The 27102-nt window shown below is 38.0% G+C and overlaps 2 protein-coding genes across 2 annotated transcripts in view; both read left to right on the forward strand.

The window, feature by feature from the left end:
* The first annotated feature begins 2742 nt into the window (after positions 1–2742).
* Positions 2743–8478, forward strand: rpl29 (ribosomal protein L29). Its single transcript, XM_047346491.1, has 4 exons — positions 2743–2810; positions 3232–3284; positions 3387–3451; positions 8328–8478. The coding sequence occupies exons 2-4, from the start codon at positions 3248–3250 to the stop codon at positions 8418–8420; spliced, it is 195 nt and encodes a 64-aa protein (XP_047202447.1). The 5' UTR covers positions 2743–2810; positions 3232–3247; the 3' UTR covers positions 8421–8478.
* Positions 8479–10869: 2391 nt separating this feature from the next.
* iars1 (isoleucyl-tRNA synthetase 1) overlaps positions 10870–27102 on the forward strand; it is a 66422-nt gene continuing 50189 nt past the window's right edge. Inside the window, exons 1-11 of the mRNA XM_047347308.1 lie at positions 10870–11023; positions 11500–11625; positions 12439–12595; positions 12738–12857; positions 13101–13183; positions 14203–14320; positions 14798–14945; positions 21231–21318; positions 21554–21614; positions 23475–23570; positions 26918–27040. Of these exons, the coding sequence (XP_047203264.1) occupies positions 11507–11625; positions 12439–12595; positions 12738–12857; positions 13101–13183; positions 14203–14320; positions 14798–14945; positions 21231–21318; positions 21554–21614; positions 23475–23570; positions 26918–27040 (1113 nt within the window). The 5' untranslated portion in view covers positions 10870–11023; positions 11500–11506. The remainder of the gene's footprint in view (positions 11024–11499; positions 11626–12438; positions 12596–12737; positions 12858–13100; positions 13184–14202; positions 14321–14797; positions 14946–21230; positions 21319–21553; positions 21615–23474; positions 23571–26917; positions 27041–27102) is intronic.

Here is a 27102-nt window from a genome sequence, read left to right on the forward strand (position 1 = left end):
CTGCTGTAGTGAAAGATATTCTCAGCAGGTCTGTAAGAATAAAGTCCCGCAGAATCTCCACCGCATTTCATTTGGGCTTGTCACCAAGAAAGCCTTTAAAACATTATCCATTTTGACCTCCCTTTCCAGTATTTTTATACATTGAGGGCCAGATCTTCAAAGATCTCAAATAGCAGGTGCTAATTTGCATGCACTATAAATAAATTGCAAGTGCAATAAGTGGGCGTGTTGCGTGCAATTTTCAAATATTGCACGTGCAGTCGATAACAGGTGCAAAATAGATGCAGACCGCCCTATTTAAATGAGGAAATTGCGTGTGCTACTGGTTGGAACAAGAGGAAAAGCAAACAGATCCTCTGCTGTGTTGCTAGAAATATGGAGGGATTGTTACGCTGCTTCATTATAAATGATCCCGTGGCTGATTTTTTTCCTTCTGTTCCGTTTGGCACTTGCTTTTCTGGCCTGTTACAGTTAGTTAACTTTTGTTGTGCTACTCACAGCAGGTTTATCATCTGCCCTGAGATTACTTCTCTTATCTTGCTAGAACTTGCAACAAATTGGCCAATCAATATTAACAATATAAAATACAAATATGCCTGTTAATTCATTTGTCACTGTTAGGTATTAATTAGTCAACTCAGAGGCAAGAACGATACAGAGTCAGATTTACTTGCAGCAAGGGTAGCTCACTTTTGCAGTGCAGACTACAAAGTGTTGGCACCCCTCTCTCTTTATTTATACATGCTGGTTCACACACAGTTCAACAAACATTCAGGGTGTGTGTGTGTGTGTGGGGGGGGGTCAGAAAGGTTAGGGTTCATGTGTCTTGATTTTAGATGTTGCTGATAAAAGCATAACTCACTCGTCTCCCCCATATCCCTTTCTGTGGCATGTAGGAGGGAAAAGCACTTAGAGCAGACATGAGTGATAAACAATAAAAAAGTTTTCAAACCCTAACAGTCGCCCTTGATCTTTTAATTCTTTTTGGAGACTCAACGGGTTCTGTTGTTTTTTTGAGAGTTTATGTTTGAACAGTTCGGAATTTATTATAAACAGCCACAATATTTAAGCCTCACATGACTGTCCTGCAAAAAAGATAAATCGAACATTTATGTACGTAAAAATAAATTATTTTCCAATTATTTTACTAAATTCGTTTTGTTTGTTTTGCCAATATTTTAACGATACACAACGTGTTTGATTGTTTAAATAGTTTTTTGGTGACACAAAATAATTGTTCACTGCATAAACAAACCTTCCCCTGGCATATGTTCACATTTAAGGAACGTAATCAAACTGATCCAGCTCCGATTGCCCTGCAATGACATAACTTTACTGTCAATAATGCAATGCGGTTTGTTAAGTGACAAGGTTAAAGCATACGCACTCTTTGTCACCACATAGAAAAGCTGCCTTTAAAATGGGGATTTTTCACGTGTTAAGAAGTGATTTTAGCATCCAGTTTGCAAATGAAGGATTTAATCTGCCCTATAATGTCTTTAGTTCTTTAATATTAATTATATTATCAACATCAAAGCACAGTGGGTCTTTTGCTTTTGATGTGCAATTACAGGCTGTACGCTTCATCAGTTATGCATGTGTAGAAGAGTGGTTGGTGTGAAGTTCCTATGTGTGCAGATCTCTGATTACCTCACATGGTTAAAGAACAGAAGGTGAGCGTGAGATGGACCCAGCAAAGACGCCACTTTCTGAGGAAATGAAACAAACATCCCTCCCTACCCCTATCCTCAGAACATTCAACAGATCAGTGGTTAAGAGGGTGTTGACATGCTGCATCTCAGCACAGTACCATGCCTGCAACAGCGCAGGGCAGAGGGCCCTGTAGAGGATGGTGAGGGAAACTGAAAGGGGCATTTAAGTCTCTCTTTACAGGATCTCTTGCACAGTCCCTCCAGGAACATTTCTCTGAAACATAGGCAGAGACTCATTAAACCCTCTCCATGAACTTTGTGAACTGTTGCCATCAGGCAAATGACACAACAACATCAATAGCATAACCAGCTGACAGCTACATAGCTTTCTGCCTCAAGTTAATAAAATGCTGAATCACTGCATATTACATTATATGCATAATGTAATATTATGCATATTACATTATTGCAATTTTTTGTGTGTGTGTTTTGTCTAGTTTGTCTACGTTTATATATATTTTTTTACACTAGGTTGTTGAATTATCCCTAGAAAAATAAGTTGTGTTGCTGTATTCTATTTGATAACAATTAAATTACAATTAATTGTTTTGTTCTGAAGGTCAACATTTAATCTCTAAATAAGTTAAAGTGCAGACAAAGGTACAATCTGTGTTTAATATAATATTAAAAATAAAAAGGCAAATAAAAAGTACACTGATTATGTTCATCACTGGACCAATAATGATTTTCTTGATCTGAACGACATATTCCTACCATATGGTGCAAATTAATTTCATCTTCTTGTCAGTACTATTTCGTCCCTGAACCAAAAACAGTATGGACAGAAATAGCTTAATCAGACTTTACTCGCGAGTCGTGCATTGATAACATCTAAATAGCAAATTAAGAGAAAAAGGACATTGTGATCTTTCAGGCAAACACATCCGCACGTCTGCTTCCTAGACACAAAGCTGATAAAGTGGTTTTTATTATTGTGGATGTGAGCGACACCATGTGGTCCAGTGTTAACCCTTTGTTACACTATAACTCACCAACAGGTGGCAGTGTGCTGGAAAATTGCTCCTCTTTTGACTCAAGTCTTCTTCTCCTCTGCCGCAGCGAACTTTCTTTCTCTTCCGGTTATCGTCTGTTTGTGTGGTAGGTATTTATCCCACTGCTCTGAATGTAATATAATCTTCATCCATCTACGTACATCTTACACACCGTTTAACAAACATGCTCTGAGTTGGATTAGGCTTTTAGTTAATAATAGATTTATTGCAGTATGGCCAGGATTTCACCCTTACAAAGAGCCAAATGAGACAAATAGTGCTAACATATGTGCGGCTAACACACCAGCAGCGACAAACGCACTTCTTAACAGCTGGTTTCTCAGTTATTTCTGATAAGTGTGTACTGCATTTTTTTCCCGAGTCGGGCAATTTTATACAATTTCAAGCAAAAGCAAGCGTCTGCCATGTTAAACCGAACTAAGCTACTTTTTGATAGCAGTGGACGCTAGCACCACTTTTCGTGGCTAATGATGCACTGGTTCGGTTTTTCTTTGTCCACTTCACAGATATACCAGTGTCGAAATGGCCAAGTCTAAGAACCACACAACTCACAACCAGTGTAAGTGATTGCATCTGCATTCACTCAAATATAATATTTGTCTAGCGTTGTGCAAAGGGCAGCGTTAAAAGGGAATGATTGTATCTGCCCTGTTTTCAACAGCACGTAAATGGCACAGGAATGGCATTAAGAAGCCCAGATCTCAGCGTTACGAGTCGTTGAAGGGGGTATGTATGTTGTTACAGTACCGTTTTGCCACCTTTGTTCAAGCTTTATCAATCTTTTTAATTACATTTATTTATGTAGAGTTAATTCACCACAATTGTTTCAAGGCACTTTACAAAAAGTAAATTCAGTTCACTTGTGTAGATTCTAAGCCAGTTCAATTAATCAGTACTTTAAGGGAAATTAAATGTAGCTCATATGCAGGTTTCTTCAAAGAGCTGTTGTAGGTGGTTGTGGGCAGGAAGGATTTTCTGTAGCAGTCTGTCTTATAGCGGACATGAAGAAGCCTCTGACTGAAGACGCTGTTGTTGAACCACAGTCTCATGAAGAGGATGCTCAGGGTTCTCCATAATCTTCTTCATTTTTATGAAGAATCCTTCTTTGCACAATGATCTCCGGAGGGTTTAGAGGAGTCCCCAGAACAGAACCGGCCCTTTTTATCAGCTTTTTGAGCGTTTTTTAAGTCCCTGGCTCTGATGCTGCTTCCCCAGCAGATGATGGCAGAGGAGATCCCACTCCACAGCAGGCATATAGAACATATGCAGCATCTTGCTGCAAAAAACAAAGTCAATTACCTACATTCTAAATTGATCCTAGTTATGAAACAATGCAGTCAAGTTCAGTTTTATTGTTCAAATTGGTTGAAAATATTTTCTCAGGAAATGCAGCAGATAGCACAGAGTCACTGTTATGCAGCATTTACTTCTGGATGATCATCCTGGATTGCGGTAGACTGTCCCTTGCTTTTAATACTTTTGAAAAGTACTCGTCGTCTTCCGCTTTATCCGGGACCGGGTCGCGGGGGCAGCAGACTCAGCAGAGACGCCCAGACGTCCCTCTCCCCAGACACCACCTCCAGCTCCTCCGGGGGGAGCCCAAGGCGTTCCCAGGCCAGCCGAGAGACATAGTCCCTCAAGCGTGTCCTGGGTTGTCCCCTGGGCCTCCTCCCGGTGGGACGTGTCTGGAACACCTCCCGGGGAAGGCGTCCAGGAGGCATCCGGTATAGATGCCCGAGCCACCTCAACTGGCTCCTCTCGATCTGGAGGAGTAGCGGCTCTACTCCGAGCTCCTCACCTTATCTCTAAGGGAGCCATCCTACGGAGGACGCCCATTTCAGCTGCTTGTATCCGGGATCTCGTTCTTTCGGTCATGACCCAAAGTTCATGGCCATAGGTGAGGGTAGGAACGTAGACCGACCGGTAAATCGAGAGCTTCGCTTTTCGGCTCAGCTCTCTCTTCACCACAACGGACCAGCACAGTGCCCCCATTACTGTGGCTGCCGCACCGATCCGTCTGTCGATCTCCCGCTCCATTCTTCCCTCACTCGTGAACAAGACCCCGAGATACTTAAACTCCTCCACTTGAGGCAGGAACTCCCCTCCAACTTTTGAAAAGTTATCCAAATTGACAAATGTTTATTTTTTTAGATATTTCCACCAACAATATTTGCCAAACTACCTTGTTTAGTTGGTGTATCTGTTAATTGATAGATGACACTTTAATTTAGCCTAAAGGTCACTTTTTTGAGGCAGAACACGATTACCATTAAAATGGCGATTTAAAGTATACCGCCGTAAAACCAAAATACATCTGGCTTGCATTCTTTTTCAAATAGAATTTCAAATTTTAATTTCAAATCCTTAAATTAAGATATCAATTTCCAGATTTAATGGAAATTGAACCTTGCATGGGCACATATTAAAGAAGTAGATTATTTGTGTATCGGTACCTGAAAGTATTATACAATCAAACAACACTGATTGGTTTGAAAAAGATCTTAACTAAAGCAAAACTTGAGCAATAAACCTCAACTACTATCTCCATTGGTCCTTTTTTCATCCTTTCATCCAAGCTTTTTTTTTTTTTTTTGAGGATGCATGTTAAAATCCAAACTTTTTTAGAAATATCTGCAAATTCATAATGCATCTCTTGATTTATAATTAAAAACTGTCTAAAAAGAACTAGGAGCACTGGAGTATAGTAAGTGCTTAAAAGCTTTCAAAATTTACCCTTGGTAATATGCAAATTGACATTGTTTACACCTGAAATCCAATTGAATAATTTAGGAAATGGATTTTGAAAAATAATTGTTGGCATATAATTAAGAAATAACTGCTGCTGAAGAGTAAAGATGAATTGAAATACGTGTCAATGCATGCACTATGCTTAATGACATGGAGATATTTAGTATTGTTAAAAAATGGGTATGGAAAAGTAAAAGCTTGGAACTGTAAGCGTATTTTACAAAGTTGAGATCTGGCTGCTTTGCGGCCTGTATCCTTACTCTTGATCAGGGCCTTGTGACTAACTTCCTTGGTGGGTCAGAGGTGAATCATTGGCCCACCATTCATTTGTTCCAAATGATGTCTTAAAAGCAAACATTGCTTACATGCTATATTAGTGATATGATAGTTGCCTGATCTGTTGACAGAAATATCTCTTAATTTAACCTCAGAGTATTGATTGGTTTTCCTGTTCGTAAAGCTTGGCTCGTAAACAGGTGTTCGTCTTTGATGCTCAAACATAGAGGAAGACGGACATCTTTGCTCCTCTGCACTCATTTTAAACTGTAATATGTTTGTGACCGGCCCTTAATGTATTCACAATAGATTGCACAAAACAAAAAGCCTGAAAGCACTGCATATTTACATGCGATAAACCTTTTTTTTTTTTTATGCTGGTAAACCCAGATCACTTCTTCACGATCTTAATATCAGAGTTCATTCCTTCAGTGCTTTGTTAAAAATATGAAGTAAATTGTTGTTTTTATCATTTTAATTAGTGGAATTTACTGACATTTTCTTTTTTCATAAATTTAATCAACAAAACCCCAAACCTGCATTTAAATATTTTAGAGCTGCACAATATATTGAATCCTAGTCATTGCCATGTTAATGTGTGCAATTTTGCGATCGGAAAAGGCTGCACGGATACAACGTTTCATGTGTTATTTATTCAGATAATTTATATTTATCTATTTGGCCGGTCAGATCGACTGTCACTTTCCTTTATGCCCACAACAGCACCCCTATTCACTAAGAATCCTAAGACTAAAAGTAGCTCCTAATGACGTGATTCTAAGAAAAATCTTAGAATTTGACTTAGAATTTTACCTTGGTAAGATAAGTTATTCACGAAGCATCTTAGGCCCTAAGAAAGCTCCTAATGTGAGGAATTAAGAGTAATGAGGAGGACTTTTAGTGAGCTAAAGAGTGTCTTGAGCAGAGAAGATGGCGGAAAGACAGATTAGCAGTGAATAAGTAAAACGCTACCGGCTCGACCGCTTAGGGATCCACCCCCTTAAACAGTAGAGTAAATGAGCACATAAACTTCTATAACAATCATTCAATTAATAATATAGAGATATGATCAACTTCATTATCCACCCAGGGCGAAATTAAATTGTTTTAGTGGCAGGACAGATTAAATTCGCACCTCTAGTAAGATATTGGGAAGGATAAATTAATAATAGAAACAATAATAACTATGAATAAAAAGTTAACAAAAATCACAAACGATATACAGAATTATTTAAATAAAAAATTTTAATTTAAAAATGCTTTCAAACAATAAATTTAGACAAAATTGGTAAAGCTCAAAAACTACAACACTCCCTTGTCTGTGGAGAAGTTCTCTGGAGCTGAAAGCAGAAGGAACGATGCATTGATTGTGCAGCAATGCCTGTTTGTTTGCACCGTGATCCCAGGACCAAATCTACCTTTCGACACTTCTCTTTTCCTTAACCAGCAGAATCTGCTCCTCTTTTCAGTTCAGTTTCTCCAGCTTTTCTCCGTTTTGTTTTGGTCGTTTTACCAAACTAAACCTCATTATGCAAGAAGGAGATCACAGTTAATGTCGAATTTTAATATTAATATGAACTAGATGCAGTATGAAAACAACCAGTATGGCGAGTAAACATAATAAGCAAATCAAAATAATGACAAGCATGTAAATAAGCTACATTCAAACATATTGATGTTGTGTGACAGTTTAATTTAGCTAAGTTTTATCATGATTTACACATTTGAGAATCCAGTCTAAATTCTATCATCGCTTCGTTTCTCTCCATTGATTGCTAGGGGTGCATTTGATTTGTTTCTTTTATCAACCAATCACAGCTCTTAGAAGACAGCGCCACACCTAGCAACGGGGTCAACCACGCCTCCTCACTAACATAGTTTCTGTTGTCTTGTTAAGAGTTGTTCTCAGCAGCAAACTGTATCACTCTTAAGCTGAGACTCTTTGGCAGAACATTTTAGGCTAAGATGGAAACTATGATAGGATTCTGAGAATCTTTGGGAATACGGACCCTGATCTAGATTTTAGTGACTGGGATGCTAAATCCAACTGCGTGGGATTGTGTTATGAATGAAATGCGCTACATATGTATTGCAATACATTTTCCTAATACGATGCAGCCCTGAAATATTAAGTATCAACTATGTGAACAAATGTTGAATAAACATTTCAGGGGTGGAACTTTACATAAAATGTACATAAAAGCTCAACAGGAAAACGTGTTTATAGGTTCAATCATTGCAGCTTTGTTTCCACAGGTGAAAGGAAGGCACTTTAGGGGGGAAATATCCAGCTGTTAAATGTTTTCGCTACATAACTTCAATTTTGAACATAATCTGCTGCAAACTGCTTTGAGTGTTTATTTTGTGCTTTTCTGGTGGAGTTGGTGCATTATTCTGAATTTCTGCTGAAAATGTTTGACATTTTTGCTGAAACATTTAACAAAATCTGAACTGCTTTACAAATCTGTTTATTGCATTGATGAGTAAAATCCTTGCGTGTTTTAAAGGGCTTTGAATGTGTAGGAAACACTATTTGGTGCAACAGCTCACTTATTTTGTTAACCTTCCTGTTTTGCAGGTGGACCCCAAGTTCATGAGGAATATGCGCTTTGCAAAGAAGCATAACAAGAAAGGCTTGAAGGCAGCACGGAAAGCAGTTGCTCAGAAATGAGCTGTCTGTCAACGTTCCAAATAAATCAATATAATAAAGTAATGCTTTGTTAACAAAACAGCTTCCTCTTATACTTTGTCCTGTATGTAGGCTTCTGTTAAATCCCTTAAATCGCTAAAACTGCTTTCAGCTCATAGTTCTGAATTTGAAAACCTCTGGACTAAATGCATATGAAAGTCTCGACTGGTTTCACTGAGTAGAAGCAAGTTGTAATTGAAGACCTTGTGGAGTTGAGGTACGGTGCAGTCATTTTAAAAAGCCTGTAAGTTTCAGATAGTTGTAATTTTAAATGCTTTGTATTTACAAGAATTCAGACTCGTTCCATTAAGCAGCGATGAAGCCAAAAGGGAAAAGCATTTAAAGGGGGGTATAACATTGCCAGTGAGATTTTATGCTTAGGGCTGAGAGAAAAGGTTTTATTTTGTTTTACTGTAGTTTTAAGCAGAATCAAAAACTAATGTAAACTTTCAAATCAGCACATGGCTATCTTTCGGTTATATTTAGGAACATTTAACACAGGTTCTTGTAATGCTGGTGATTTTCCAAAGATTAGATTTTCCAGTCAAAAATATACAACAGACAACTAAAACGACCAACTTTAAAAAGATTGCATTCAGTGAACTCCAAACGGAGTAATATTTTTGAGAGATTAAGACAGACTTAGGCGTTTACCATTTTATCCACACCATATATTAGGCTTGCCAGCAAATACTGCCCTTGAAGAGACTTTAGATAGAAAATTCCCTAAAAATTGCAGTATGTCTCATATATGTACGTCTTGCATATATCCCTTGTCAGGGATTCAGGTGGGAAACCCAGATATCCTTCTCCCCAGTGATGCTTTCCAACCCACTGTAGGACCCCATGGTGTTCCCAGGCCTAGATGGGAGATGTCCCCCCAGTGGTTTTAAGATCTTCCCTGGGGTCACCTTTCAGTAAGAAGTGCCCAGAAGATATCCTGATCAGATGTTCGAACCACCACAAGAGACATATTTTCATGTGAAGGACCAGCAGCTCTGTTCAAAGCTTCCCGTGGATGTGGAGCTCCTCACCCTATCTCTCAGGCATAATCGAGCTACCCTATGGAGAAAGATCATTTCACCTGCTTGTAATCTGTTCCCTTTTCAAACCACACTCAGTTTAAAGATCACTGGGGTCTACGTGCAACAGGTGTCAAGCTGAAGGGTGTTGATTAAATCGCAACGCCAAAGTGAAAAGATGTAATGCCCATCTTAATATATTCAGCACAAGAATAAGGTAGTGTCAGTTTCATCAGATATTTGTGCATTTCACTGTAACAGGCATGTTATTAGTATTTCTATTGACATTATTTTTAATACAGTGCCCTAATCACTAATTACATTTCCACATGGGTGTAGTTTGTATGGGGCCAATCACAGGGGTCATCAAAAGGTCAACATCAATGTCTTCGGTTTAGAAAACCATTCCTACAAATTAATTGTTGAAAAAAATGTTACAAATGGTGGTTTAATAAATTGGGGGAATATACTTTATTACAACTTGTTTTTTTACACCTGCCACAGAGCAGGCTCCTGAAGTTTATAGTTTTTTCTATGAGTACTTTATATGACGTGTTATCACTTCACGTGTTTTCTCTAAAAGAAGAAATTTGTTTGCGCACGCTTTCATACCACACACTCCTACAGCAGAAACTCAACCATCACAGAGCCCTGTTACTTCAGAACTTTTTCTTCTTTTCTTTAATGGCGGATCGTAAACAGCCTATAGGTGCATACCGCCACCTACTGTCCATTAGTGTGTAACATCCAAAACACCCACTAAATTCTGCTTTTTAGTTTTGTTTTATGTAGATACAATGAAATGGTTTTAGTCTATTCACACTGAACATCTATACCACCCCTATGCAACCTAAACAAACTAATGAATTTTTAATAGTACGCATTTTCTATTGTTTTTGTTTGTCTGTAGTCTTTCCAAGGATGCTTTTGAATATATGCACACCACAAACCCTATCCGGTCTAACCTGCACCCACTGCAAGCTTATTATTACTGCCACCATCTCAACAGATTGTTGGTCTGACAGGTGTTTCGATATGAACATTTAAACCTTTGGTATGCATAACCAAACCTTTTCCTACACATCCCTTTGTATAACATTTCTGATCATTACACACCCACTAATTTATCTCCCCTTTCAATCTGAAGGGTGGAGCACCAACAGGTGCCACTGGTAGAAAGTCCCACTTTGTTCCAGTAGATTTTTCTAACTTTAAAAATCGGAAATTGAGACTTCCAAAAGACCAATGCATTTCTGCCTGTTGACAGTTGCCGTGGTTCATATTTTTATTGTTCTGATTATGCTCATGTTGCATTACGTTTAAAAAGCCCGTCTCCGTTTCTCAGCAACCATCACACTTTAAATGGGAATGTTTTTCCTCAAACACAGGCAGTTTTGTTAATACTTATAGAAATATTGGGATTGTGTCCTCTCTTAACTTGGTGGTTTTACAAATTTAAGCGGACGTTTTATGTTGAAGCAACAAATCAGAACTTGTGTCGTCACTTCCGCTCACGACAATAGCTTGCATCATTTCTCGTGTCGGCAGCCGGTTGCATAGTAGGTGAGTGTCTATTGTCAAACTTTTCTAGTAATGTTGCATTTAATCTTCTGCTTCAGGGAAATACGAGCATGTAAAAGCAACATTTCACAAACTTTGCTGTCAGTTTAATTATGAACTGATCATCTGAGCGTCTACTTGCTAGCTTAGCCTGCTAGCTGACAGCACGGATGTTTTACTCCTGTGAACCATCTATTCTGAAAAGTGGATCTTGAAATTCACGACTTGCCTAAAAATGTTCAGATAAAAGGCACATCGAGTTATGTTTGATTGCTTTTTAGCTTGACATTTCTGAACTAAAAGTAGCAGCGGACTGCTTCTGTTAGCGGACACCTGCTTACTAATCAATTATCATGAGAAATATTTGAACCTCATGCGGCTGTATTGACTGAAGTCAACAAAAGAAAAAAAAAAAAAAAGTTTTGGGAAAAGTATTTTATTCATTCCAGACTAATTTTTGCTCAATTTTGTGTGTGAAGAGACGCCATGGTGGAGCCAGTCCCTGAATCCATCAATTTTCCCTCTGAGGAGGAGAAGATTCAGCAGTTTTGGAAAGAAAGGGACTGTTTCCAGGAATGCCTCAAACAGTCCAAGAACAGACCTAGGTAAGACTGCTGGTTGGCTACTAAAATAACTCCTAAAAGATGGCATAAGCTTTGTATTCTTGACGTTGGTTATCTATTTCTGAATCAATTTAGTTGATGTGTTCAAAGAATCCACATTGAGAGTAAACGAAAATGTCAACAGTCTTTTTCTATACCAACTTGTTACTTGAAAGAATAACATGTGCTTTTGACAGTGAGAAAGTTAAACATTGGCCCAACATTGGTCGGGCCGCTTCAGTGTTGGGTTTTAGTTACAGTTACTGCTCACAGCTTGACCAGAACCATCGTATATGGTATTTAATATTCAAAGAGTTTTTGTTCCTAAATAATTGATGAAGCTCAATGACAATTTATTGCAGCTCTTTGGAGGACTTCATTGCTGATTTTGTATAGAAATCTTTAATATCCTTTCAGAATGAACTTCTTTTTGGTTTCTTAAGTCTGTCGACATTCTCAAATACCAGCACAAACATTAACTCCAGTTTACACTTCTTTCTATACCTTTTGATAATTGAAGATACAAATGTAGCCATAAATAAAGTGCCAAACTCTTTGATTCAAAACTATTTTTATTTTTTTCCATTAAACCCATAATTGTAAAGTAAAATAATGATTCCCTTTGAGTGTTTGAGTGAAAACGAAAGTTTCATATGAAACATTGAAACATTCATTCAAAAAACATGTTCAACTGCAAAGACCCTTTCATAAATAATCTTTATATTTTGCTGTTTTTCATTAATTTCTTTTTTTTTTTTATTGCCAAGATATATCAATATTATTACTCACTGAGATTTGCTGCCATCAACTGACTAGGTACACCTTTTACGATGGCCCTCCCTTCGCCACGGGTTTGCCCCACTACGGACACATCCTAGCTGGCACCATCAAGGACATTGTTACTCGCTTTGCCCACCAGAGTGGCTTCCATGTGGACCGGCGCTTTGGTTGGGACTGTCATGGCCTGCCTGTGGTGAGATTTTGCTCTCTGTCTGTCGGTCTGTCTGTCTGTTTTTTTTTTTTTTTTAAATATAGGTTGCTAACTGTAATTTCTATGGATATTTGAAAAATAATAGCCTCTGTGATTGTTTTTTTTTTATTCTTTGTCATTGTAGGAATATGAAATTGATAAAACTTTGGGGATCAAAGGACCTGAAGATGTGGCCAAGATGGGCATAGCTGAGTACAACAAACAGTGTCGAAGTATCGTCATGCGATACTCCCATGAATGGGAGGTTTGTGCAAAAATGTTTTTACGTAGTTTAGTCTTTAATGAATATGCTTTGTCAGATTTTCCAGATTGGTACCATGCATATTTACAAAAACATTTTTATTCCCTTTTTATATTTCCAAATAAAAAAAGTCTTCATTGAGAGCAAGTGGGACCAAAGCCAAATTCCTTGTTTGTGTGGAAAATAAAGCTGTTTATGATTCTGATTCTGATCCATCTAATGGTCAATGTTTTCATTTTTGCCCAGACCTCAGTGAGTAGAATGGGCCGGTGGATTGACTTCAAGAATGACTACAAGACTCTTTACCCGTGGTTCATGGAGACCGTCTGGTATGGATATCTCTTACATTTTGTTTCTGCAGACTGTATGAATTTTATTGAAAGGACATAAAACCCGATCTTTTAATTCTAAGAACGTTCAATTTCAAATTTTTCAGGTTCTTCAATATTTTACCACTGAAAACGTAACTTTTATTATATTTTACAGCTTTTAATGGCATGCATTGCTTTGCCTATTTTGAGCTTGATTGTGATGTTAAAGGCAATATTGCTAGCATTCACCCTAAAACCCACTGATCCGTGTAGTGAAAGCTAGATAACATAGCTCCTGTCAGAGCTCAATCCCTTTACATTTAACCATAGGAAAGTAATTGTCTAAATTAGCAGCTTGACTGTAACATAAATATTCTGACAATAGTTTCGCAGGTTTTGGTTATAATTAAAGCAACATGATACTAGAAAATAAAGCAATTGTCATATAAATGTTACAAGTTGTATCAATGATAGGGCTGTTGATAATAAATCCTTCTACTTCTGACTTTATGATGCTCTCCCAATTCTCTGTGACCTTTAACATCTGTCAGCTGTGAGCAATTATAGCAGCACGACTCCATCAAAAGGGCTGAATATATAATCGACATGCCTAGCTTGAATTTGCAATACTGGAAATGTATGAACTGTTTTTGTTTGTATTTTGGCACTTCAATTTAAAGCCAGGGTTTTTCTACATAGAAATTATTTAGATATGCCATATAATTGATAAATACATGAATACCAAGAGAAACCTACCGTGTGAGTAAATTAGCAAAAAAAAAAAAAAAAAAGTCCAACTAAGAGTCTGTTAACATTTACCTTGTGTGTTTTAATTTGAAATTTTGTGGCCTCATTTGGACTAAACATTTCATTCTTCATTACTTTAGGATGACCTGGTATAAAATATCAAACAAAAGATATTAACTGAGTTTGTGTATTTTAATTAATCACAACAAAACAAAATTCAACATACATTATGTTTCAACTTCATTTTCAATTTCTCCAGAAATCTTAGTTGTTTTCCATCTTTCTTTTAGGTGGGTGTTCAAACAGCTGTATGACAAGGGTTTTGTGTATCAGGGGGTTAAAGTCATGCCTTACTCCACTGCCTGCAACACTCCCCTCTCCAACTTTGAGGCCAATCAGAACTACAAGGTAGGCTCACGACAGGACCGCGTTCAGGATCCTTTATTGAACCAGTGTGTTTTTGTGAATTAAATCCGATAATGTAACTGGCTTTTGCTCTCCCTCTTCTCTGGGTTGGGATCTCTTTAGGTGTTATCAGAGAGAGATTGAAAATTGTCACTCTTTTTTATGTCTTCCTCTGAATCAAATCTTGCATTGTAAGCCTCATTTTCTAATTCTTTATCTCAGTTAAAGATGGAGTCTATTTATCTTAGGAAAAACATTAACTGAATAAAAAAATGGTATGAAATAAATCTCTGTATTATGGAGTTTAGCTCATGCAGATTGCTCCATGCACTTAATCACCAAGTGCATTATCTGAACTTTAAGAAATTATACTGTGGGTTTTGTGGAAAAATGTCCTGTCTAACACATTATGCATAGTCCCTAATGGGAAATGAAATTGAAGAACAGAACCTTCTGAGCCTCTTTCATTTTTATCTGCAGGATGTCCAGGATCCCTCTGTGATTGTCAATTTCCCTTTGGTTGAGAGTGAGAACGTTTCTTTGATTGCTTGGACAACCACACCTTGGACCCTGCCAAGTAACCTGGCCCTCTGTGTCAACCCAGAGTTATTGTATGTCCAGGTCAAAGGTGAGAGGGAAGAACGTATAGTAATCACTGATGTGCCATACCACAGTGTGACTAAGCACTATTTGTCTGTTTCAGATGTTTTTGTCTCAAGACATTTATGTCCTTGCACTCTGGTTATCATAAGACTTTAGTTCTAGTTCTCTAGAACTACATAATGTAGTTTCTTTTTGTATTTTATGTAGTAGTTTTGTAAAAAAAAAAAAAAAAAGCGAGGGAACTAATTGCCTTTTGCTCATGGGAAAGTTGAGGTGGTAGATTACTTGAATTAGCTACACTGCTTTGTTTGAATGCCGATGCTTTTGAAAAAAGGTGTGTGACTGAAAGTCTGGTTTCCTTCGTGGATTTTGTTTGTTCTTTTTAATGAGGAACAAATTAGCATTGGTAGACTACTGACTTTGCAAAACATGGCTAGAGGACAACATGCCTCTATCATCACCAGTGGGTGGACTTTCTAGCCTTTGCCTTTTAGTTAGAAAACTTATTTAGGCTAAAAAAGGAATAACTGTTGGTTGTTATGGAATTTACAGATTTATATAGTTTGTACAGACAGTATTTATTTCACAGGTTGCAATGTACCGGAGGGAAGCTGGCAATAGATAAACGTCCTGAATGTCCTAATATGGAAAATTCAGGTTGTTGATGTTACAAAGGGAGGGATAAATTAGTCTCAACATACAGAGACATCCACGTTCCCAATTTCATCAATTTCTGAATCAAAAACGTCTCTATAACTTGATTAAATGCTTGGGATTTAACTCATTTGACGCCAATTGATTTAGGTGTGTTAGAGGACAGATGGATTTAAAAGTAGCAGGACAGTGGATCTTGAGGACTAAAGTCAGAGAATCTTGCCCTGAACACACCATTGCCATGGTGAAACATGGTGGTGGCAGCATCATGCTGTGGGGATACAGGGCAATCCTGGAAGGAAACCTGTTAGAGGTTGCAAGCAGATTTAGACTGAGGTAGAGGTTTTCCTTCCAGTAAGACGACGACTCTAAATCGACAGCCAGAGGTACAAGGGAATGGTTTAAATTAAACCATAGTAATTTCTTCTTCAGTATTTGTCTATTTAAATTTGTCTGTTTCTTTTCCGTGCCAAAGTCCAGAACTACTGTAAATCCAGTTGAGAATCTGTAGCAAGACTTGGAAATTGCTGATAACAGAAGCTCTCGATCCGACTGAGTTTCAGCTACGTTGTGAAGAACAGCAAAATTTTATTCCATAGATGTGCAAAGCTGGAAACGGCATACCCACAAAAGACTTCCAGGTGAACCCAAATGCTACACATCTCAGATTTGATTTGGAAAGAAAAAAAATGCTGTATTACCAGTTTTTTCCCCTTTTACAATTAGTTACTACTTTGTGTTGCTCTGTCATGTGAAATCCAAGTCAAATTTGTTAATCTGTGGTGGCAGCATGGCAAAATGCGAAAAGGTTTAATAGGTGCTTTCGGAATGCACTGTATGGTAAAAATAGTCTTGATATTTCAGCTATGTCATCCACGCCTAGTTTCTTATAAAGAAAGGGTGTATTCACACCAGGAACGTCTTTTAGTCCTTTATTTTTTTTTGTTTGGTGCGGTTTGCTTTCACATTGTACTTTTTGCAAGGGAAGTATTACTTGTAAACGATCATTGCTCCCAATGAACAGAAATGACGGTGGCGGGACAGAGCACATACCCGGAAATTGAGGAAAACTGTAGACGTGCTGCGTTCAGCAAATCTGTTCTGCATATTTCTGCTGTTCTGCATATTTCTGCATATTTGTGCTGTTATTACAGCTGTAATATTATTGTGAGAGTCAAGAGCAGCTCATTCAACACAGATTTTGCGAAGTTCTATAAGACCATATGGTCTATAGACCATAAGCGAACAGCACCATAGTCCGTTGGGAAGCGGACCGAGACCACCTCAAAAAGTTGATCCTGGTCCGGTTGTTTGGTCCGGATCAGGGTTCGCTTAAGTGTATTCACACCTGCACAAAAGGTCCGGACCAACAGGTGAAACGAACTCTGTTCTGTTTAAAGCGAACCAAAAGCTGCAGGTGTGAATACACCCAAAGTCTTCATCCAGCTTTATTGTTGTCATGTGATAAACAGACAGCTTTATTATTAAAATGACGAGATGATCTTTAGCACAACACCCAGCAGCTCCACACTTAAAAGTCAGTAAAATATGAATCATTTGTATGTACAAATTGCTTGAATCCTAAATTTTTTACAGTGATGCAGCTTGTTCCTTTACTCTACCTGAATTGGCTTCTGTTCCTTTAAACCTCCTGTTGAAAATGTCACTCGGCTCTGATTGGATAGCTGATTGGTCTAAAATGGCAGAGTGCAGGGTGTTTATTTATTTAGTTTTTATTATTAAAGGAGAACCGAACTAGCCACATAGCATAAAGAGGGACTCTTTTTACATACATATGATTTTAACACACTACAAAGGAAAGAAGGTGTCTTCATCCTCCCATTCCTGTGATCTAACATAATTTCTATTACTTTAAGAAACATTTTATTTAAATAAAACATAATTTTTTGCATATTTGTATTTATTTGCGGTTGCATTTTTAAATTTGCAACATAAGCATTTTTTTAGCAAAGAAATGCAGCTTTCTGCTTAACTGTGTGGCAGTCTTTATCTGATATGAGACAGAATTGCCAACCCTTTACTCTCTGGACTGATTTTAAAGTCTGGATCCGACAGACTCTGTGGGTACCTCAAACCTGGTAATGTGGATGATCCTCAAATGAGGCCACTTAAAAAAAGCATTGTCCTTGTTCAGATACAGAAAAAGACCCTGGAGAGGTGGCTACTTTTTTCTGCTGCCCTCCTGATGTATTTTTTTTTTTTTTTCGGTTTCCTGTGAGATAACTGGTAGGCTTTTAAATGGATGACCTAGATTTCTGTTAGCCTGCCGTAGTCCAGCAGATACTGCAGGGGGCACTGTTGAAGTGCAGTGTTTAATCCTCACTGCACCGACTGTGCCGTGCTGCATGAGAGACTGCCTTGGAATACCAATGAATGTTCTTTTTTTTGGCATCAGCACAGTCTCTCCTCTTTACTCCTTTTCGTCCCTCGTTCCATCTTCATCCCAACATTTTTCCTAGTTTGCCTGATCGCTTCTCCCTCCCATCCACCTGTTATTGTCTTTTGTTGTTGGCTGCCCGTCCGGTTGCTTCCTTTGCCGCATGTTTTTCTGGTTGATTCGAGGGTTGTTGGCTGCGGCAGGTCTGAGCTGTGCTGTAATTTTTCCCACCACTGAGGGGACATCTTTTATTGATTCTGTCCCTGTTTTTGTCCCTTTGCCTCAGACCCTCCACAAAACTGCCACACTAGCTGTTCTCAGTGCACCTTCTTTAAAATTTTCTCTCTGCCATTTTTTTTTTCTCAACAAGCTTTAGTTTCTGAAAATGTCTGGCTGTGATACTGTGCCTTGCAAAAGTATTCATACCCCCTTTTCACTTTGTTGTACATTACAACCACAAACTTTGATGTAATGTCTGTGCACAACTTTGAAGACCTAAATTTTCAAATCCTGAAAAGCATGGTGTGCATTAATAATCATCCCCCTGACTCGATTCTTTGCAGAACCCCCTTCAAGCCCTTTGAGTTTTGTCTCTACCAGCTTTGCAGATCTAAAGATTGAAATGTGTTGCCCTTTCTTCTTTACAGCATAGCTTAAGCTCAGTAAGACTAGATGGAGGTCTGTGAATTTCCAAGTCTTGCTGCAGATTCTCCAATAAATTTAGTTCTGGACTTTGACCGGACCATTCTAAGACATGAATATGCTTTGATATAAACCACAGATACAAACATAGCTCTGGTTGTACATTTAGTTATTGTCCTGCTTGAAGGTGGAAGTCCACCCAAGTTTCAAGTCTTTTGCAGCCTCTAACAAATCTCTTCCAGGATTGCCCTGTATTTGGCTACATCCATCTTTCATTCAACTCTGACCAGCTTCTCTTTTCCTGCTTAAGAGAAGCCTGAGGCTGTCACCATGTTTCATAGTGTGGATGGTGTGTTCAATGAATCAATTGTTTATTTGCAAAGCACTTTACACTGCCAATTAGGGCGACCAAAGTGCTTTACAACTATAAACAGCAGAAAAAATATACAGAGATAAACAAAACGTAGCATATATTCATAAGAACAGGCAGAAAAGATTAAGAATCAGGTAAAGATTGTTAAAAGCGAGCTCGAATATATGAGTTTTACGATTTGATTTAAAGAGACTGGACAAGATGGTCTCCATAGGAGGGTTCCAGGGTAAAAATTGCTGTTGGCGAACTCTACTGATGACCAAAAGTAAAGGTTAGGCCCATCTGGCCATAAAACATCTTGATTATCTTCAAGACTTTAGGGAATATACCCTATGGACTAATGAGTCAAAAGTGGAAACTTTTGGAAAGTGTGCGTCTTGTTGCTTCTCAAACTAACAGACCATATCCGAATGAGAACCTCAAACATGTCACCTAGTCAAAGTCTAACATGTGACTTTAAACATGCGTTTCATGCTCAAAAAGCCTCCAATGTGGCTGAATAAAAAAAAAAAAATCTCCAAAGAGTTGGCCTAAAGTCCGATTGATGGTGGTTGTTGTTTTAATGGACAGCCATGTCTTGGCGGGTTTGCAGTTGTGCCGTAGAATTTCCATTTTCAGATGGAAACTTAACAGTGGGATGTCCAAACCATGGGAAATTGTTTGATAGCTTAACCCTGATTGAAACCTCACCACAATTTTCTCCCTGACCTGCCTGTTGGTCTCCTCAGTCTTCACTATGCTGTGTGTTCACTAATGGTTCAACAAACCTCCACAGAACAGCTGGATTTAAGCTGATTAAATTACACACAGATGGACTCTGTTTGACTTCTGAAGGATACTAGTTTTACAGAATTTTATAAAGGAGTATCAGAGTAAATGTGGATAAATGCATAACATACACAGCCAACTTTAAAAGTTTTAATTTGTAAAATAAAAAACTTCTCATTTCTGTTTGCTTGGGGGTAGCCCCATGCAGTACTTCACTTATGGTGAAGAGATCTTCACCATAAGTGATGAGTTGCTGTTTATCGTACTTGAAGTTGATTTTAAAAAGCATTAATCACTCTGAATGGGCCTGTTGAGATGACTGATTATGAAAAATGACCAGAGCCATCACATCAGGAGCCCACCAAAAAAGTTTCACAGTAGATAAATTAGCAGAGTTGTTCTACTCTGATAGCAAGAGAGGGAGGTTGTTTGGAATTTTGTGTTGTTAGATGTCCACCGCGGTAATGTTCAGGTAAAGTATGAAATTTAAATGTAAGCATTTTTTTACTGAATAAGTATGGAAAAAGCGAAAACAGTGTAAAAATGTACTTGTATTTCCCTGCGTTAGGCTCTTTGTTCATTTTCAGCATGATTTAAAATCAAAATTTCAGGAAAATAATATACTAGATTACATAGATTAGGCACATTTATACCATCATGCATTTTATTTCTTTTTATACCACATTAAGTCTTGAGTTTATCCTTATTGGCATAGCTGACTGTTATTTTTATTATTAATTGAAAATCCACATCTGTGGTTTTTGCCTGTTCCATATTTAAAGGCTGCCCACTGTTGAAATATCTACCACAAAGTCTAACCAGTCTTATTTTGTATCTTAAAATGAACTGGGTACGGAGAGGTGTGTTATTATTACATGAAAAATGTGTATTATCCCTTTATGAAGGATTTCAGAACTTATGAGAAATATTTGAGGGGTTGTTTGTTATAATTTAGCACATTTTATTGGGAGCTGCTGCTCTGCTTCAGTCTGTATTTGAATATCGGCTTTCCTTGACTCTAAATTATTAATAACATGATATGTATTAAAAATTCACTGTCTGGCACGGCGCTGACGCAGAGGTACAGCCCGCAGCCCATGTATAGAGAGGCATTGGCCCTCGACGCAGCTGTCCCCAGGTTCACGTCCCCGCCACGGCGACCTTTGCTGCATTTCTTCCCCTCTCTTCACCCCATTTCCTGTCTGCCTACTTTCAAAAAAAGTTGACAAAACAAAGGCCACTAACGCCTCAAAATAAATCTTTTAAAAAGAAAAATTCACTGTTGACTTGAGGTTTTTACTGTTTCTGGTCTAAAAAACGATATGTCCACGTTTAATGTGCACTAACGTTTGACAGGCTTACAAAGTTATTAGACTTTATTGTGTAAAGATGGTTCTTTGTATAAAACTTGCTGAAAAAAGTGAAAACTCATAAGTACCATACTGCACATCTTTTCTTTCTCCTTAATCTTTCAGACAATGCCACAGAAAGGACCTACATTATGATGGAAGCCAGACTGGGAGCTCTTTTTAAGTCTGAGAGCGAATATTCAGTTTTGGACAAGTGAGTAAAAACTATGCTAAATAACTAATAGGGATGTATGATCTAAGCTCTTCAGTGAAGAAATTCTACTGTCCAGCTCAGTTTCTGAAAGGATGTTATTAAAAATTATCTTATAATCTCATTAAGTCACCTCTTGGTAAGCGCTCCTTTTTTTTTTCCAAGGACTATGGGTAGTTTGAATAATAAAAAAATAAAACAATTATCATAACTCTTCTGTGCTTTTTATTTTTTTTAGATTCCCTGGCGAGGTCCTAAAAGGAAAAAAATACAAACCACTTTTTCACTACTTCAGTAAGGTAGGTAGACTTTTTCTTTATTTTTATCTAATTTTATCTGTTTTACACCATCTTTTATAAAACAAAGAGGAAAGTATTCCTTACCTGTCATGTTCTAACTTCAGATTAGAGTCCTACTTAAATTGAAGTCTCTCCTAAAGGGAATTTGCAGTTTTTGTGTCCTTGTGACCAGCAAACCTCATATTTTATCTGTATCAGACCACAAGTGTCCCATGGGTCTCGTTGCACCTCAAAACCATTGTGCTAGATCCATGTGCATGGATCATTTAGCTCAAATATAACACACAGGTCCCAGGCTAACGTGCTACGCTGATTACTCATGTATGACCTCAACATTTAGTGGTTCTTTAAAATATTCTAAAATACAGTTCAACTGCCACAGTGTTGCATCTTTAAAAGTCAAAAGGGGTGAAATAAAAGAAGTCCAGCTGCTTCTGTACATTAAATGAAAAACATTTAACTGGGTTTTTCTGATTTCTCTCTGTTTGCATCACTGCTTCTGCTTACCCAGCATGTCTTTTGTAGCTTTTTTTTTCTCTAAGTGGTAAGTAACATGCTTCTCATGTTTCACTTCCTTTGTTAATTAAATTGACCGATATGTCAGGAGTCGATTAGTCTGCACACGAACATGCAACTCACCAAGTGTTGAGATCGTTGTGTTTTTACGAACAGAAAGCTATTTTAACGAACTTCAGAGTATAGGGTTGCTGTGGCTGACTTTTTCATAAATATTATTTTAGTTGATACATAATTTTAAGGATTTCATGGATTTGATTGTGCTCCGAAGCCAGAAAAAGGTGACACTGAGCTGAATAACTACATGGGTGCAGTTATACACACTCCCTATGTAAGTGAGAAAGGAGGACTGTGTACTGGGTACATTTCCCTGCATTTGATACTTTGCAATAGTGCTTTTATTAACGTTACTGTGTGACATTGTCACACTAAAGTAATCTGCGAGAAACAATAAAAAAAAATGAAATAAATAAATAAAAAATTAAAACATTAATAAACAAAATACTAATAATTTTCGTAATATTGTATGTGAAAGAATATGTTGTTTGTTTTTTCATGTATGAAATGATCAACTGGGATAATTATCTGAAAAACAGCCTAGTCAGACTTTTTGTCTTCGCTGTGGCAATAACTAGGACTTTAAAGCGCAGTGCAGTTAGTTTAGGTTGGATATTGGATGTTTGCGCTGGATTCAGCGGGCTCGTCCTCCCCTTTGATCCAATGCAGGCTGTCTGATTGCAGGCAGCTGCTCTCTGCTCGCTCCACCTGCAGACGCTGGTTCTCTTAAGGGCCGTCAATAAATTTCCAAACCAAACAACCTGTTTCATGGTGGTTCTGTTTGTTTTGGGGGGAAATGCTTATGCATCTGAACAGCTGGTCTTATGTGATCAGCTTGTTTAGGGTTTTTTAATTAAATACAGCGCCCCGCCTGTGTGTAATTCAGAAAGCTGATGTGTCCTTTTTCTTTTCTTTCAGCCTTCTGGCATGGTTTATAATTTATAAATAGTAAAATTATATTTCAATTTGACCTGCTCCGGCAAATGTGGTCCTTAATATTATTGTAGTCACTTTTGAGTTTTATAAATTTTTCCCTGGACTACCTTAGCTAAAACCTTCTCACTTCTCCTGGCCCCATGGCCAATCACATGTAGTCCTGACTCAGCCCCGGTCGTACCTGCTCAGGAGCAGGGACCAAAAAAGGAGGTACCGGTACAAAAAGAAACAGTACTGGAAACTCGCGCAAAGCGAGCCAAGTGGAGTGGATCAAGGGCAAATCGGGCATTTCATTCAATTCCTCACCTCTCTTTTCCACTGTATGAAATTCTTTTTCTTATTTTATCCAAGTGTGCGGAGAAAGGAGCGTTCCAGGTGGTGACGGACAACTACGTCAAGGAGGAAGAGGGCACAGGAGTTGTCCACCAGGCCCCTTACTTTGGAGCTGTGAGTAACATGTCAAACAGATGAACTGTGTGGCCAAGCGCTCAATTTATCTAAGTTAAGGAAAATTACGGTACAGTAATACAGCAACTTTGTTCACAACTTCTGTTCCCTGAAGGAGAGAAATTAAGAAGAGATAAATATTACAAAATGTGATTTGCTTTCATGTCCTGACTGACACCTTTTAGCATTTAGGCTGGTAATAAATGAGAACGCTGCCTGTATTTAAATCCGTCTGTCATCAAATCATTTGGGTACTTGGTTAGGTAGTCATCAGTGTTGGATCTCATTCCTCTTCTTCAGGGATCAAAAGATAAACTAGACAAGTGAGTCAGTGATTGATGTACCATTTAATGGTTAATCATACGGAGTGGATTTTGATAAAATTTATAATTGGTGGGATATAATTGCATGAGAACACATGTAATTACATCAATAAAGCTTTTATATTTATTTCATGCTCAGTGGATGTCAGGTGTGAGATTCCAGTGTGAGGGCTTTAATCAGGACATGATGTTCAGCCTTCCTGGCAACGCGAGAATAATCTTTTTTCCCTATTTTTAACATATTACAGGCGTTACTCTTACAATAGACACACGCTACCCTAAATAGATCGTACTTTCTGCACATGAACTGTTATTTGTGGGAGGTTAACACTGCTTGAAGTCGAGGAAAATCTGATCAGAGTCTGACAGTTTTTTTTATTTCCTCTTTTTTTTTTTTGCTTTTTACACTGCCTGTTTTTCTGCGTTTACAGGCTGAGTTTCTCCAAAGATTTGAATATCATGGGTATTTTTTGTCAGTCATTTCAACACTACTGGTCAAAAGTTTTAGATACACTTCCTCCCCTAATGGGCCTCTTTATTTTCATGACTATTTACATTGCAGATTCTCACTCAAGGCAACAAAACTGTGAATGAACACACATGGGATTATAAAGTAAACAGAGGGTATGAAATAACTCTAAGCATTTTTATGTTTTAGATTCCTCCAAATAGTCACCCTTTGCTTTGATTACCGCTTTGCTCTCTTGGCGCTCTCCCAATCAGCTCCATCAGGTAGTCACCTGAAATGGTTTTCCAAAGAGTCTTGAAAGTTCCCAGAGGTTCATTGAGAGACGGTCAAAGGTTAATATTTCAGTCATCACAGCAAAGGGCGGCTACTTTAAGGAATGTAAAATATAGAACATATTTAAAGTTATTTTCCCATTTTTCATTCGTTACATATGTGTTCATCCACAGTTTTGATCCCTTCAGTAAGAATCTACGTACAATGTAAATGGTCATAAAGAAAACCAGTAACCAAAAAAAACAGCATCTCAGTAAAGCTCGTCAGCTTGCTGTAATTGCCTTCAGCTTTTTTGCATTATTGGCTGTTCTGTCTCATCTTCCTTTTGACAATCAAGCACAGTGATACCATGGTAATTAAAGCAGTGTCAGTGTGAGCAGAAGCCAACTCCTGCTGAAAAATAAATTCAGCTTCTCCATAAAGCTTGTCAGCAGTAGAAGTTATAAGGTGCACGAAAGTTTCCCGGTAGATGGCCGTGCTGACTTTGGACTTGATAAAACACAGTAGACCAACACCAGCAGATGACATGGCACCCCAAATCTATGGAAACTTCACACAGGACTTCAAGCGATGTGGATTCAGCGCTTCTTCCCTCTACCTCCAGACTCTGGGATCTAGATTTTTTTAAATGAAATGCAAACTTTACTTTCATCTGAAAAGAGGACTTTGGACCACTGAGCAACAGACTACTTTTATTACTCCTTAGCCCAGGCAAAACAGCTTCAGTGCACTCTTTATGATGCTCCCCCAAACTCTTCAATAGATTTTGCCTGACAGTCCTCTCTAGATTGCCCTGTCGCTGGTGCACCTTTTCCTTCCACTCAACCTTCTAGGAATATTCTTGGATACAGTACTCTAGCTTCTTTAACAATGACATTTTGTGGCTTTCCCTCCTTCTGGAGGGGGCCAATGACTGTCCTCTGGACATCTGTGAGGTCAGCAGTCTTCTCCATGATTCTGTAGCCTGCTGATCCAGACTGAGAGGCTGCAGGTGTTTTGAGTTAATGAACTGATTAGGGTGTAACACCACAGTTTTCAATATTTAACTTTTTACCTATATTAAAATTTCTAGACACAGAATTTAGGGTCTTCATTATCTGTAAGCCAATATCAAAATTTCAAGAAATAAAGGCTTGAAATATTTTATTCTATGTGTAATAAATCTGAGTTTCACTTTCTGAAATGATTGACAAAAAATATTGAACTTTATCATCATATAAAGTCAAACCTTTGAGCGATATCCTTGAGTGTTTTCATGACGCTTCAGTTCAACAGTGTCCCAAAGCCTTTTTCAGGGACCAGAACCACCTGAACCAAACTGAACCAGTGAGCAAAGTTTATCCTTTCCAATTGCTAATAATTAAACTCCCAATCAATCTAGCATTAAATAAAATACATTATTACCTTTTTTACAACATATAACTTTGTACTTGATGGTTGTCTTAAAGACTGCGCCTGTAATTATTTCTGTTATGGTTTTATTTCCATCTGAAGGTATTCTTCGTGTCCCTGAACGTTCCAGCTCCATCTCTTATGGCAGATATTAGGCCAGAACAACCATTTGGCCATGAATGTCTTGGACAAATGCTCTACAAACCAAAACACGATTGGCTGATAAAAATGTGACCATCTTGTTTTTTCGCTTATGATCTCTAGCGAACCATATGAGACCTTTTAGAGAACAGCCGGATTTATACTGAGATCAGATTAAAAACTAGTAATTAATTGACTGCAGTAGACACCGGATTTTATTTAGGGATGCCAGAAAAAATCTCAATATGAACACTTTTACAAGTACAATGTTTGTTTTTCTACTTTTTGTTTGGTTTCAGATGCATTTGTGGACTTATTTAAAGACTAAAAAGCTAAAACATGAATGCTTATACTGTGAAGATATATAGCTGGGAAAAGGCACTGCCCAGCTGCGTTTTTCAAATTTTATTTTATTATGAATAGATGTGAAATGACTCAGTCAGTCATCTGTCTTGGATCCTGACAGGGTGTTTGAATAGAAATTACATTTAGAGCTGGGCAGTGCTCGTATCTTTCGTGCATAGCTGCTACATGCCAGCAGAGCTTGTTTCAATGCTGTAAAAGCTGTCCACCTCAACAAGAAGTTTAATGTGCCATCACATGTTTTAACTGGAGAAGCCTTTTAAAATATTGATGATGATTAACTTTGACATTTTGGGTTAAGTTTGAGGTTGTAAATAAAAGAAATCTATAAATTTAATAAGAAAAGCTGTAAATTCTCCTTGTGAATGATATTTTTGCTTCTGCAGGATGATTACAGGGTGTGCACTGAATACAACATCATCCAGAGGGACCAGGCTCCTATCTGCCCAGTAGATGCTTCAGGCTGCTTCACTTCAGAGGTCACTGACTTTGCAGGACAGTATGTCAAAGTGAGTGGCACATCACACATTTACATGCAGATTAAGTTCAGGGAAGTTTCTCATTTTCTGCT

This window comes from Girardinichthys multiradiatus, chromosome 20 (genome assembly GCF_021462225.1).
Source record: "Girardinichthys multiradiatus isolate DD_20200921_A chromosome 20, DD_fGirMul_XY1, whole genome shotgun sequence".
In the NCBI taxonomy this organism is placed as follows: Eukaryota; Metazoa; Chordata; class Actinopteri; order Cyprinodontiformes; family Goodeidae; genus Girardinichthys; species Girardinichthys multiradiatus.